The following is a 13257-nucleotide window of genomic DNA, read 5'->3' as shown; positions in this document are numbered from 1 at the left end:
GACCTTGGTCTCAAAACAACAACAAAAGAAAAATGAGAGAATCTACTAGCTTCCTAATGCTCCGGTAAGAATTGTTAGAGTGAGGATAAGATTGTGACGTTAAAAACTGGGAAGATGTGGTTCTAACTTCAAAAGTGCTTCCAAAAGATCAATATTGATTGAAAACGCGCTGAAATGCACGCTACAGCGTACCGGAAATGGAAGGGGTTAAACTTTTGCAGATGGATCTCAAAATCAAGAGTTGTGGTGTGGGATTCTCAGCGTACAGATGCGGAGGCGGGGGGGGGGGGGGCAGAAAGAGGCAAAGGAGAAGCTTAGTAAAGGAAGGAATCGCTATATTCTGAAAAAAACGGGGGAAAGAAAGCGAGTAAAAAGCAGGTCTTAGGGAAAATTGGAGGGCAGGGGTGAAGACAGGAAGGAGGAGCGGGGAAAGAGCCCGGGAATGAGCGCCGGTCAAAGGAAGGTGGGGGAGGGGGAGACTGGCGCTTAGCCCAGAGAGAAGGACCGGGAACCCGGCAGGGGCAACGCGACGTTCTCCAGGCAGAAGCTGGGGCTGGGAGAGGTCCCCCCCACCCCGCCGTTAGAGGCGCTTCGTACCTGTTGGTATGGAAGCGGTGGAGCGGATCCGTGCGATGGCAGGAGGAGAGCTGGCAGCCGAAGTCGCTGATGTCCAAGCAGCCGGGTTCCTCGCTGGGGCAGGTGCCCACCCCGCGAGGGGGTCCCAGGAACGGAAAGGGTTCCTCGGGGGTTAGAAACTTCTCGTAGGAAGTGGTGGCCGATGTCTCGTCGGACATTTTCGGAGATGGCCTGGCTCGTGCTCCCTTTCTGGCAATGGGCTGCACGCGCGCCTGCCCCTGCCCCCACTCTAACCTGTCCGCGACCGCCGCCGCCGCCGCTCCAGGGCGTGCCCACAGCAGCTCCCGGGCAGGCTGAGAGCCGCGGTCTGGGGAAGAAAAGGCCCTGTTAAGAGACGGCTGGAGGCCACGGGGACTCACCGGCCACCCAGTCAGCTCCTCAGTGGCCTCTACAGCCGCAGCCGCAGCCGCCGCGGTCGCCGACACTGCCGGGCCCAGCCAGTCACTGCAGCGCCGCCGCCCGACCCGGCCGGCCCCGCCCACTGCGCTCGCCTCTCGTGGCTGCTGCAGTCCGCCCGCCGCCAGAAGGAAAAGGAAGGGCGGCCGGAAGCTGCTCCCCTTGCCCCCTGCTGGAGCGGAGGAGGAACTGAACCTTCTTGGCCAAGCCCCCAGTGACCTAGCCCGTCCGGTCCCGCCCCATCCTGGCCTCCACGTGGAGAATCTGGGATTTTTGCATGCCCAAAGGCCTGAGTTCTCAAACCAAACATCCTCCTCGTGCTTCCCATTCGCACCTGATTACTAAATGGTAACTTAGAAAAAGGACTTAACCAAGGTCACCCTGAAGGTGCATGCGAAAGAATCCAGATGCCCTTCTTCCCAGCACACTTGACCACCCAGTCTCAATTCAACAGGTATTTATTGAGCCCCTGCAGTGTGTGCCCAGAGCCATGCAATGAGCTGTAGGAGAAATGGGTCAAGTAGAAAAAATAGTCCACGCCTCACTCTTAAATTACTTAAGTCACTTCACTCCAAAAAACCTACGCTGCAGCCACCAGGCTACTAAGAACTGCCATAAACGTAGTGAGTGTTCTTTAGTGCTCCGTGCTTTCACTCGCCATTTCTCCTCAGCTAATCCCTAGCTCAAGAACTATCTTCTCCCTCCCTCTCTAACTCCCAAAAGAGGCTTAGGCGCTCCCCGCTGTTACTGCAGGCAGCCTCCTCCTGTCGAAAATTTGTTATGGAGCTCAGCTTGTTAAAGTGTTCAACTTAAATCAACTTACTAGGTGTCACATGCCGTTCTCACTTTTTTCCCACATAAAACATCATGTATTAACTTATACGATAAAAAATTTTATTCTTTACAAAATTTGATATGGCTACAAAGATTTTTTTTTTCTAGAACAGATTCTAAAAAGTGAAATTTTACATTCATTTTCTCCTGGGTCGTCAAGAAAAATAGAAAACAGGGACATAAAATGTTTTATGTTAATCAAAATATATTATCTTATACACATTTGTAAAAACTAATATGTACATACTGATCTTTATTCATAGCACTTCACTTTTATCTGCAGTCTAGACACGTGGTTTCAGATCTTAGATGCACATTTTAAAAATATACATTTTAAAGAATTATAGAGGGAGCTGAGCGTGGTGGGCACACGCCTTAACTACTAGCACTTGGGAGGCAGAGGTAGGTAGGATCGCCATGAGTTTGAGGCCACCCTGAGATGACAAGAGTTAATTCCAGATCAGCCTGGATCAGAGTGAGACCCTACCTTGAAAAACCAAAAAGAAAAAGAAAAAGAAGTATAGAGGGCTGGAGAAATGGCTTAGCAATTAAGGCACTTGCCTGCAAAGCCTAAGGATCCAGGTTTGATTCTCCAGGTCCCACGTAATCCTAATGCACAAGGTAGCACATGCATCTGGAGTTCATTTGCAGTGGCTAGAAGCACTGGCACACCCATTCTCTCTCTCTCTCTCTCTCTCTCTCTCTCTCTGTCTCTAGTAAATAAATAAATAAATAAATATCTTAAAAAATAAGTATACAGCTCTTAAACACACCTTTAAAATATGTACACTCATCCCTCTGTATCCCTGCAGTGTTCATTTTAGTGGCTCCCCAAATTTGTGGATAAAGTGCCTTACATAAAATGGTATTTTGCCTCTAGATTATAATTATGAATACAATATAAATGCTATGAAATATTATGCTGTCTTGTTTGAAGAATAACAACAAAAATCTGCACATATTCAGTTACAGACACCCTTTTTATCTGTGTGATGCTGATAATTGAACTGAAGGCCTTCACATACACTGTGCAATGAAATTTGGCCAGCCAAGCCAAATGAGCCAATGGGTGCAATAGTGGCAGGTCTGTTATAGGGGAAACAAACTGCTATCTCATTGGACTGGAGGCCCACTCCATGGGAGAGAATACATACCTGATTCTGAAAACCTACAACAGGGATAGTCATGAGCCCTAGGGGTGTAACATCTGCTGCTGTCTGGCTAAATGTATATACTATGCTCAACAAACTGCCAGGTAAGCACTTGTCTTAATGTTCATACCCATACACTAATGCTACTCTCAACTTTGGTTAGAGAACCTTCTCTTTGCATATGGCAGTGACATTAGGATGACTCAGAAGGCACCATGGTGCTGAGAAGGAGTGACAGAGGAGTACTCAGCACTGAAATATCTCTATCACACCTTCCAACGCTCAGGGTCCATTGTGGAAGAGGTGACAGAAAGAATGTAAGAGCCAAAGGAAAAGTAGAACCCCTTACAATGTGCTTCTCCAGACACAAAATGGCCTGGATATCCATACCTCACAGTTCCTGACACTACCTACAGAAGACCATCATAATAGGAGGAAAAGGTGATGACTTCCAAGTAAAAGAGAGACTGATTGATAAGGGGAGGGGCTATGATGGAGAGTGGAGTTTCAAAGGGAAAAGTTGAGGGATGGAGGGAATTACCATGGGTTATTGCGTACAATTCTGGAAGTTGTCAATAAAAAATAAAAATAAAAAATGCTAGGCAAGGGCTGGAGAGATGGATTAGCGGTTAAGCGCCCGCCTGTGAAGCCTAAGGACCCTGGTTCGAGGCTCAATTCCCCAGGACCCACGTTAGCCAGATGCACAAGGGGGCGCATGCGTCTAGAGTTCATTTGCAGTGGCTGGAAGCACTGGCGTGCCCATTCTTTCTCTCTCTCAGTCTCTCTCTCCTCCTCCTCTCTGTCACTCTCAAATAAATAAATAAAAATAATAAAATAAAAAATTAAAAAATGCTAGGCAAGTGCTCAACCTTTGCGCTTCCTCCTCAGCCCACTTTTTCCCAATATTTTCCAAGAAAAGTGGTTGAATTTAGGGACGTGATGCTCACAGATAAAGACGGCCAACTACATTTTCTGGATGCAGTTATTTAGAGACCTACAGATCATGGCTGTTTTATTTATATCTCAAAAAGGTATGTTGCATTAGGAATGTGACTTTCACTCAGGAGGCAGAGGTAGAAGGATCACCATGAGTTTGAGGCCAGGCTGGAACTACATAGTGAATTCTATATATATATTCCATATATAGTGAGACACTACCTTAAAAAACGAAACTAAAACTAAATAATTCTGCAGGTGTGGAAGTGCACACCTTTAATCCCAGCACTCTGGAGACAGAGGTAGGAGGATTGCTATAAGTTTGGAGCCAGTCTGAGAGTACATTGTAAATTCCAGGTCAGTCTGGGCTAGAGCAAGATCCTACCTCAAAAAATAATAAATTTATTTTTAAAAACTTTTTTATTGACAACTTCCATAATTATAGACAATAAACCATGATAATTCCCTCCCCTCCTCTACCTTCCCCTTTGCAAATCCACTTTCCATCATATCCCCTCCCCTCTCAATTAATCCCTCTTTTATTTTAATGGCATCATCTTTTCCTAGTATGACGGTCTTGTGTAGCTAGTACTAGGCACTGCGAAGTCATGGATGCACAGGCCAATTTGTGTGTGGAAGATTGCATTGTAAGCAGTCCTACGTTTCCTTTGGCTCTTATATTCTTCTTTCTTTTTTGGTTTTTCAAGGTAGTCCAGGCTGACCTGAAATTCACTATGTAGTCTCAGGGTGGCCTCGAACTTACAATGATCCTCCTACCTCTGCCTCCCTAGTGCTGGGATAAAGGCGTGAGCCACCATGCCCGGTGTTCCTTTGGGTCTTACATTCTTTCTGTCACCTCTTCTGCAATGGGCCCTGAGCCTTAGAGTTGACCAATTGAAAGTTTATAGAAGTTGTGTTTTAATTTGTGGAACCCAATTCGCCAATCCAGAGAGATTTGGAACTGGTAAGGCTGAATGGGCTGTGGCATATATAAATATATCTTTAAAAAGGGTTACTGCATTCTTGTTTTTTTTTTTTTGTTTGTTTTGTTTTGTTTTTGTTTTGAGATAGGGTCTCCCTCTAGCCCAGGCTGACCTGGAATTCACTATGTAGCCACAGGGTGGCCTCAAACTCTGGGCAATCCTCCTACCTCTGCCTTCTGAGTGCTAGGATTAAAGGGGTGCACCACCACACTTGGCTTAAGGTTTACTACATTTTGACAAGAAGAAAGTTTTAGGAAGTGGAGTACTCATAGGACCTACTTATGAGCATGCTGAAGCTCAGGAGCACACTGGTTAGTCACTAGTATGTTATGGGTATTTCTCAGGGCAGTTTTGCTTGAGCAAAAATCATCCACTCTTTTCAAAACTTCTGTCCTTGGACTGGAGAGTTTGCTTAATGGGTAATGCTTTTGCCTGCAAAGCCAAAGGACTGAGGATCGATACCCCAGGGCCCATGTAAACCATATGCATGAGGTGGTACATACATCTGGAGTTCCTTAGCAGTGGCTGAAGGCCCTAGAAGTGCCCATTTTCTCCCTCCCTCTCTTTTTTTTTTCTCTCTCTCCCCCCCCCCCTGCTTCTTTCTCTCTCAAAAACAAATAAATAAATAAAAATTTAAAATTAAGTAAAATTTTGTGCTCAATTTGTAAACTAACTTTCATATTAAATTTGTATAAGAGGTGAACTATGTAGTTGGGTAGTTTTAATTCTCAGTTTTTCTTGTGGACTGAAAATTCTGTCCCAGCTAAGGAAGAGTCTATTAATAAGTGAGGGTCTAGGCCAAGCATAGTGACTCATCTTTTATCCAAACGTTCATGAGACAGAGGCAGGAGAATTGCCAAGAGATCAAGGCCAGACTTGGTAATAAAAAAAGTTTCAGTTCAGCCTGGACTGCAGTAGGAGACCCTGTCTCAAAAACAAAATAAACCAGGGCTGGAGAGATGGCTTAGTGGTTAAGCACTTGCCTGTGAAGCCTAAGGACCCCTGTTTGAGGCTCTATTACCCAAACCCACATTAGCCAGATGCACAAGGTGGCACACTTGTCTGGAGTTCGTTTGCAATGGCTAGAAGCCCTGGTGTGCCCATTCTTTCTCTCTCTCTGCCTCTGTCTGTCACTCTCAAATAAATAAAATAAAATAAAAAACAAAAATTTAAAACTAAAAATAAAATAAAATAAACCAGGAGTGGTGGTGCACACCTTTAATCTCAGCACTTGGGAGGCAGAGGTAGGAAGATCATGGTGAGTTTGAGGCCACCTTAAGACTACATAGTGGATTCCATGTCAGCTTGAGCTAGAATGAGACCCTATCTCAAAAAACCAAAGAAAAAAAATAATAAAATAATATGTCAGGTGTGGTGGTGCACAGCTGTAATCCCAGCACTTGGGAGGCAGAGGTGGGAGGATCACCATGAGTTCATGGCCACCCTGAAACTACATAGTGAATTACAGGTCAGCCTGGGCTAGATTGAGACCCTTACCTCAAAAAAAAAAATGAAATAAAATAAAAATAAAGTAGGGCTGGAGAAATGGCCTAGCAGTTAAGGCATTTTCCAGCAAGGCCAGAGTACCTAGGTTTGATTCCTAGTACCCACATAAGGCCAGATGCACAAGGTGGCACATGTATCTGGGGTTTGTTTGCAATGGCTGGAGTCCATGGCACACCCATTCTGCTACTCTCTCTCTCTCATAAATAAAATAGGGGCTCAGCCAGGCATGGTGGCACATGCCTTTAATTTCAACACACAGGAGGCAGAGTTAGGAGGATTGCCATGAGTTCAAGGCCAGCCTGGGACTGTAGAGTGAGTTCCAGGTCAGCCTGGGCTAGGGTGAGACCCTACCTCATAGGACATGAGAATACCATGCTGGAACCAAAAGGGCTACCCCTCATAGTGCTGTAGAGCCCTATTGGAGCTCCCAGAGGACAACTGTCAACAACAGAATGAATAAGCAGGGGACTCAGCAGACTATGAAATAAACCAGCCAGACAAGAAGTACATACTTGTACAATAGTGGCATGTAGCCTTATAGGTAACCAATTGTTCTCTAATTTGAAACAAGGCCTGTTCAGTAGGAAGGAACCCATATCTGATACTGGAAACCAAGTCAGAATCTCATGGTCATGAAAGAGTGGGCTGACACACAAAAAATTCTCCTTTGCAAACCCCTGTTAACCCAAATTGTGCTATGCTTGGTTGAAGAATCTGCTTTATTTTACAGATGACAGAGAAAATGAAGGAGAACCTAGATCCATAAATTAGCCAAGAAGATAACTGACTGCCCACTGTGAGACTTTCTATCTCTACCACATCTGCCAGGACCAGGAGAAATTGCAAAGGAAGCAATGCCACGAATACTGCTGTCACTGCTAGTCTGACAACTGGCCCCAGGTTGATGGTGACAAACACTTAGAATAATCAAAACCTATAATAGCAGAAATCCAAAAAATACAAGTAACACTAAATTAGACTGCCAACAGGCTTGCCATAGATCAGGGAATATTGTGGAAGAAGGGGAGGAAAGACTGTAAGAGCCACAGAGTATGTAGGCACTGTCCTCCACTATCCCATAGGGACTGACTGAGGCCTTTGTGACCAAACAGTGATTGCCATATCCCCACTGAGGAGGGCCACCAGGGTAATTGGGGTGAGGGGATAATAGTATAGAATATCTACATTTATATCTACATCTAGTAATTTTTTTAAAAAAAGGAAAAACTAGAGGACTGGGAATATGTCTCAGTGGTTAATGTTGATTGCTTGAAAAGCCTGCTGCCCTATGGGGTTCAATTCCCAAGACACTCATGTAAATCAGACACAAAAAGTGGCATATGTGTCTGGTGCTTGTTTGCAGTGGCAAGTGGCCGTGGTCCTCACATGTATAAACATGCATAAACACATGCAAATGAATAAATAATTAAAATTTAAAAGACACATTTTCTTTTTCTTTTTAATTTTTTATTTATTTGCAAGCAGAGAGAGAGGAAGAGAGAGAATGGTGTAGCAAGTCCTTCAGTTGCTACAAATAAACTCCAGATGCATGTGTTGTACTGTACATCTTGCTTTATGTGGGTAGTGGGGAATTGAATCCGGATCATTAGGCTTTGCAGACAAGTGCCTTAAGCACTGAGCTATCTTTCCAGCCCTATTTTCTTTTAAAAATATTTTTTTTTATTTATTTGAGAGAGAGGGGAGCAGTGTATGCATGCACCAGGGCCTCTTGACACTGCAAACAAACTCCAGATGCATGTACTACTTTGTGTGTCTGACTTTACATGGTACTGGGAAATCAAACCTGGGCCACAGGCTTTCAGTCAAACTCCCTTATCTGCTAAGCCATCTACCCAGCCTGTGTAAATAAAATTTTAGAGCCAGGCATGGTGGCACACACCTTTAATCCCAGCACTCGAGAGGCAGAGGTAGGAGGATCGCCATGAGTTCAAGGCCACCCTGAGACTACATAATAAATTCCAGGTCAGCTTGAGCTAGAGTGAGACCCTACCTCAAAAATAAATAAATAAATAAAAATAAAAAATAAGGGCTGGAGAGATGGCTTAGCGGTTAAATGCTTGCCTGTGAAGCCTAAGGACCCCGGTTCGAGGCTCGGTTCCCCAGGTCCCACGTTAGCCAGATGCACAAGGGGGCGCATGCGTCTGGAGTTCATTTGCAGGGGCTGGAAGCCCTGGCATGCCCATTCTCTCTCTCTCCCTCTATCTGTCTTTCTCTCTCAAATAAATAAATAAATAATGAACAAAAAATAAAAATTTAAAAATTGAGGATACAATCATTCAATATCTTCATTGTTGTTCAAGATGTCAAAGTGGTATATCAACTTCATATCTATGGTTATTTCCATCTCTAAGTTTCTAGTGTTTGTTGTTTGAATCTCTATGTCTTTTCCTTTTTCTGTTCTTTCATTGTATAACCATACACTGGATCATTGATGTGACAGTGGCTAAGATAGGAGATCACAGATGTAAGATTATAAAAGAGACATAAGGGTTTTTTTTGTTTGTTTTTGAGATAGGGTCTTACTTTATTGTCTCAGGCTGGCCTTGAACTCACTATGATCCTCCTACTTCTGCCTCCCCAATGCTGAAGTTGAAGACATGAGTCTCCATTCCAGCTCCAGACCTTTCTGTTGTTGTTTTTGTTTGTTTTGTTTTGTTTTGTTTTGTTTTGTTTTGTTTTGTTTTGTTTTGAGGTAGGGTTTCAGTCTAGCCCAGGCTGACCTGGAATTCACTATGTATTCTCAGGGTGGCATCTCACATCAGTCCTCCTACATCTGCCTTCTAAGTGCTGGAATTAAAATCATGCACCACCATGCCTGGTTTAGACATACATTTTTTTAAAGGACTATAAGGGCCAGGTATAGTGGCACACACCTTTATTACCAGCACTTGGGAAGCTGAAATAGGAGGAATTCTGTGAGTTTGAGGCCACCTTGAGACTACAGAGTGAATTATAGGTCAGCCTAGGCTACAGTGAGACCCTACCTAGAAATACAAAACAAAACAAAACAAAACAAAAAGGTCTATGATGGGCTAGAGAGATGGCTTAGCAGTTAAGCGCTTGCCTGTGAAGCCTAAGGACCCCGGTTCGAGGCTTGGTTCCCCAGGTCCCACGTTAGCCAGATGCACAAGGGGGCGCACGCGTCTGGAGTTCGTTTGCAGAGGCTGGAAGCCCTGGCGCGCTCATTCTCTCATTCTCCCTCTATCTGTCTTTCTCTCTGTGTCTGTCGCTCTCAAATAAATAAATAATAAAAATAAATAAATAAAGGTGTGGGCGAACACCCCCAGGCTCAATAATTAAAAAAAAAAAAAAGGTCTATGATGGAAACTATAGTCTTAGCTAGAGCCAAGAGTACTACAGCTAACCCAAGGGAATAGATTCTATACCCAAAGTGAAGAGTCCAAAGAAGCAACTAGGAAGTAGTTATGTGATTTGAGCAAGAAAAGGGGAGTAATCAGTGATGCAAGTGCTACAGTATTTTTTTTTTTAAATAAAGACAGCCCACACTGTCTCTCAGGAATCAAATCTCACATTCTAAGGTTGGCTGTATTCTAAAGCAAGGCCTATTTGATTTCTTGAGCTTCTGGGGCAAGAAATTCTGTAGTCTTAGAGACTGTATTAGATTTCTGCCAATATTCTCAATAATTTCCACAAACCTTGTAGCTTAAGAAAATAGAAATTCATTTCCCCACAGTTCCAAAGGCTGAAATCTGAAATCTGGGAAGGCCACATTCCAAAGTCTCTTTTAACTTCTGTTAGCTGGTCTCATGACCTCATCACTACTCTGTGTCTTCATCTTGACATCATCTACCTTCATGCATGCTTAGATTTCTGCTCACCTCACTTCTATAATGACGCTTTTATCAATTTTAAGATATATTCAAATAACTCAGGACAAAGTCTTCCAATCAAAATTCTTTCATGGAAGACAGGCATGGTGGCGCACCCCTTTAATCCCAGCACTTAGGAGGCAGATGTAGGAGGATTGCTTGAGTTCGAGACCACCCTGAGACTACATAGTGAATTCCGGGTCAGCCTGGGCTACAGTGAGACCCTACCTTGAAAAACCAAAAATAAATAAATAAATAAATAAGCAAAATTCTTTTCATGGGCTGGAGAGATTGCTTAGTGGTTAAGGCACTTGCCTGTGAAGCCAAAGGACCAAGGATCAATTCCTCAATACCCATGGCAGCCAGATGCACAAGGTGGTGCAAGCATCTGGAGTTTGTTTGCAGTGGCTACAGGGCCTGACACATCCATTCTCTCCTCTCAAATAAATAAATAATATTTTAAAAATTCTTTTTGTGCCATTCATGGTGATTGTGGTGGTTTGAATAGATGGCCCCCAATATATCCAGTGTTTTATTAGTTTTTAGTTCGCATCCACAGCCACCTGGCTGGAGGCAGTGTCACTAGGTGGATCTTAAAGTGTGTGGTGGGTTTCAGGTTTCAATCTAAAGATATGCAAAGTGTGCTGTGTGGCTTTTGGCTTGTGCTTCTCTCTCTCTGTTTGGTCCTGTGAAGGCAGGCCAGCTTCTTCCGCCATTTATGGAACTTCCCCTGGATCTGTAAGCTTCAATAAATTTCCCTTCCTCCATAACTGTGCTTGGTCTGGAAGTTCATCTCAGTGAACCTGAAGCTATCTGTTACAGTGGTGCACATCTTTAATCCCAGCACTTGGGAGGCAGAGGTAGGAGGATAACTGTGTGTTCAAGGCCACCTGGAAACTACATAGTGAATTTTAGGTCAGCCTGGGCTGGAGTGAGGCCTTACCTCAAAAAAAAATTTATGGTTTTAGTTCTTTTTCAAGATAGGGTCTCACTCTAGCCCAGGCTGAACTGGTTCTCACTCTGTAGTCCCAGACTGGCCTCAAACTCACAGTGATCCCCCTTCCTCTGCCTCTCAACTGCTGGGATTAAAAGTGTGCACAACCACACCCGGCCCAATTAAAATTCTTAACAGGCTGGGAAGATGGCAGTTATAAGCATTTGCCTGCAAAGCCTCAAAGCCAAGTTCAATACTCAAGCCATCCTCGTAAAACAGGATGGGTGTTAATTTACAGCAGCAAGAGACCCTGGTGTGTGACACACACACACACCCACCCACACCCACACAATAAATAAATAAAGTAAATAAAATGTGTTTCCATAGTGTAGTGGTTATAATACTTGCATGACAAAATCCTTAACAGGCTGAGAAGATGGCTCAGTAGTTAAAGGCACTTGCTTCCAAACATTAACAATCTATTTTCTCATACGCAGTAGTATTCATAGGTTACAGATCTTAGGAAGTAGACATATCATTTTTTTATATTTTTAATTAATTTATTTATTTGCAAGGGGGACAGATAGAAAAAAATGGTGCACCAGGGCCTGTAGCCATTGCAAATGAACTCCAAATGCATGTGCCACTTTGTGCATCTGGCTTTACATGGTACTGGGGAATTGAACCCAGGTCACTAGGCATGGCAGGAAAGCACCGTAACTGCTAAGCCATCTCTCCAGCTGGAAGTGGAGGTATCTTTTAAGGGAGCTGCCATTCAACCTACTACAAAAGCATAGTCTAAACCACTGGCTATTCTACTAACCACACTATGCAGAGGTTATCAGGCTTCTTGTAAGACACAAAATTAAGAGGGTTGCAGAAAGATGAAATAAATCCAGAATTTTGAAGTTGTTGGAGTTCAGTTTCTTCGTTTCAGTTCTGTGGTTTGAACCCAATTCCTTATGCATACTAGGCAAGTGTTCTAACACTGAACTATGTCCCCAGCTGGATTTCACTTATCAAATAATAACTCATTCATGTTTTACTGTCTTTAATTAAATTACCTACCAATTCCTTTTCTTTTTTAAATCTTCTTCTTCTTCTTCTTCTTCTTCTTATTATTATTATTATTATTATTATTATTATTGGGTTTTCTGAGGTAGGGTGTCACTCTAGCCCACGCTGACCTGGAATTCACTATGGAGTCTCAGGGTGGCCTCAAACTCACGGCAATCCTCCTATCTCTGCCTCCTGTGTGCTGGAATTAAAGGTGTGCACCACCATGCTCAGCTTAATTTTTATTATTTATTTTAGGGAGAGAAAGAATTGGCACCCCAGGGCCTCAGCCACTGAGATCAAACTCCAGACAGTTGTACCTCCTGGTGATCATGTGCATCCTTGCACACTTGCCTCACCTTTGGGTGTCTAGCTTACTTGGGATCTGGAGAGACAAACATAGGTCCTTAGGCTTTGCAGGCAAGCACCTTATCCACTAAGCAATCTCTCCAGCCCTCTATTCCTTTTCTTAAAAGACAAATTAGTGGCGTGGTGTTGTAGTACATGTCTTTAATCCCAATCCTTAGGAGGTTGAGGTAGGAGGATCTAGGCTACCCTGAGACTAGAGAGTGAATTCCAGGTCAGTCTGGACTAGAGTGAGACCCTACCTGAAAAAACAAAACAAGACAAAGGACAACTTAGGGCTGGAAAGATGGCTTAGTGGCTAAGTGGGTTGCTTGCAAAATCTAATGGTCTGGGGTCTATTATACAGTACCCACATAAAATAAGATGCACAAAGTAGCACATGTCTTGAGTTTGTTTGCAATGGCAAAGGGCCTTGCTGTGCCCATTCTCTTTCTCTCTCTTTCTCCTTGAAAATAAATAATATTTTTAAAATAGACAAATTAAGGCTCAAAAGATGGCTTAGCGGCCAAGGCACTTGACTGTGAAACCGAAGGACCCTAGTTCGAATCCCCAGTATCCACATAAAGCCACATGCACAAGGTGGTGCATGTATCTGGAGTTCATTTGCA

The 13257-nt window shown here is 43.7% G+C and overlaps 1 protein-coding gene across 2 annotated transcripts in view; it reads right to left on the bottom strand.

Moving 5' to 3' along the window:
- Positions 1–1046, bottom strand: part of Fam199x (family with sequence similarity 199, X-linked) — a 40753-nt gene extending 39707 nt beyond the window's left edge. For both annotated transcript variants that reach the window (XM_004659162.2, XM_045141072.1), the window contains exon 1: positions 598–1046. In XM_004659162.2, the coding sequence (XP_004659219.1) occupies positions 598–794 (197 nt within the window). In that variant the 5' untranslated portion in view covers positions 795–1046. The remainder of the gene's footprint in view (positions 1–597) is intronic.
- Positions 1047–13257: the final 12211 nt, after the last annotated feature.

Source organism: Jaculus jaculus, chromosome X, assembly GCF_020740685.1.
Source record: "Jaculus jaculus isolate mJacJac1 chromosome X, mJacJac1.mat.Y.cur, whole genome shotgun sequence".
Taxonomy (NCBI): Eukaryota; Metazoa; Chordata; class Mammalia; order Rodentia; family Dipodidae; genus Jaculus; species Jaculus jaculus.
The sequence above is the reverse complement of the archived record's forward strand: the minus strand, read 5'-3'. Positions and strand labels throughout refer to the sequence as shown.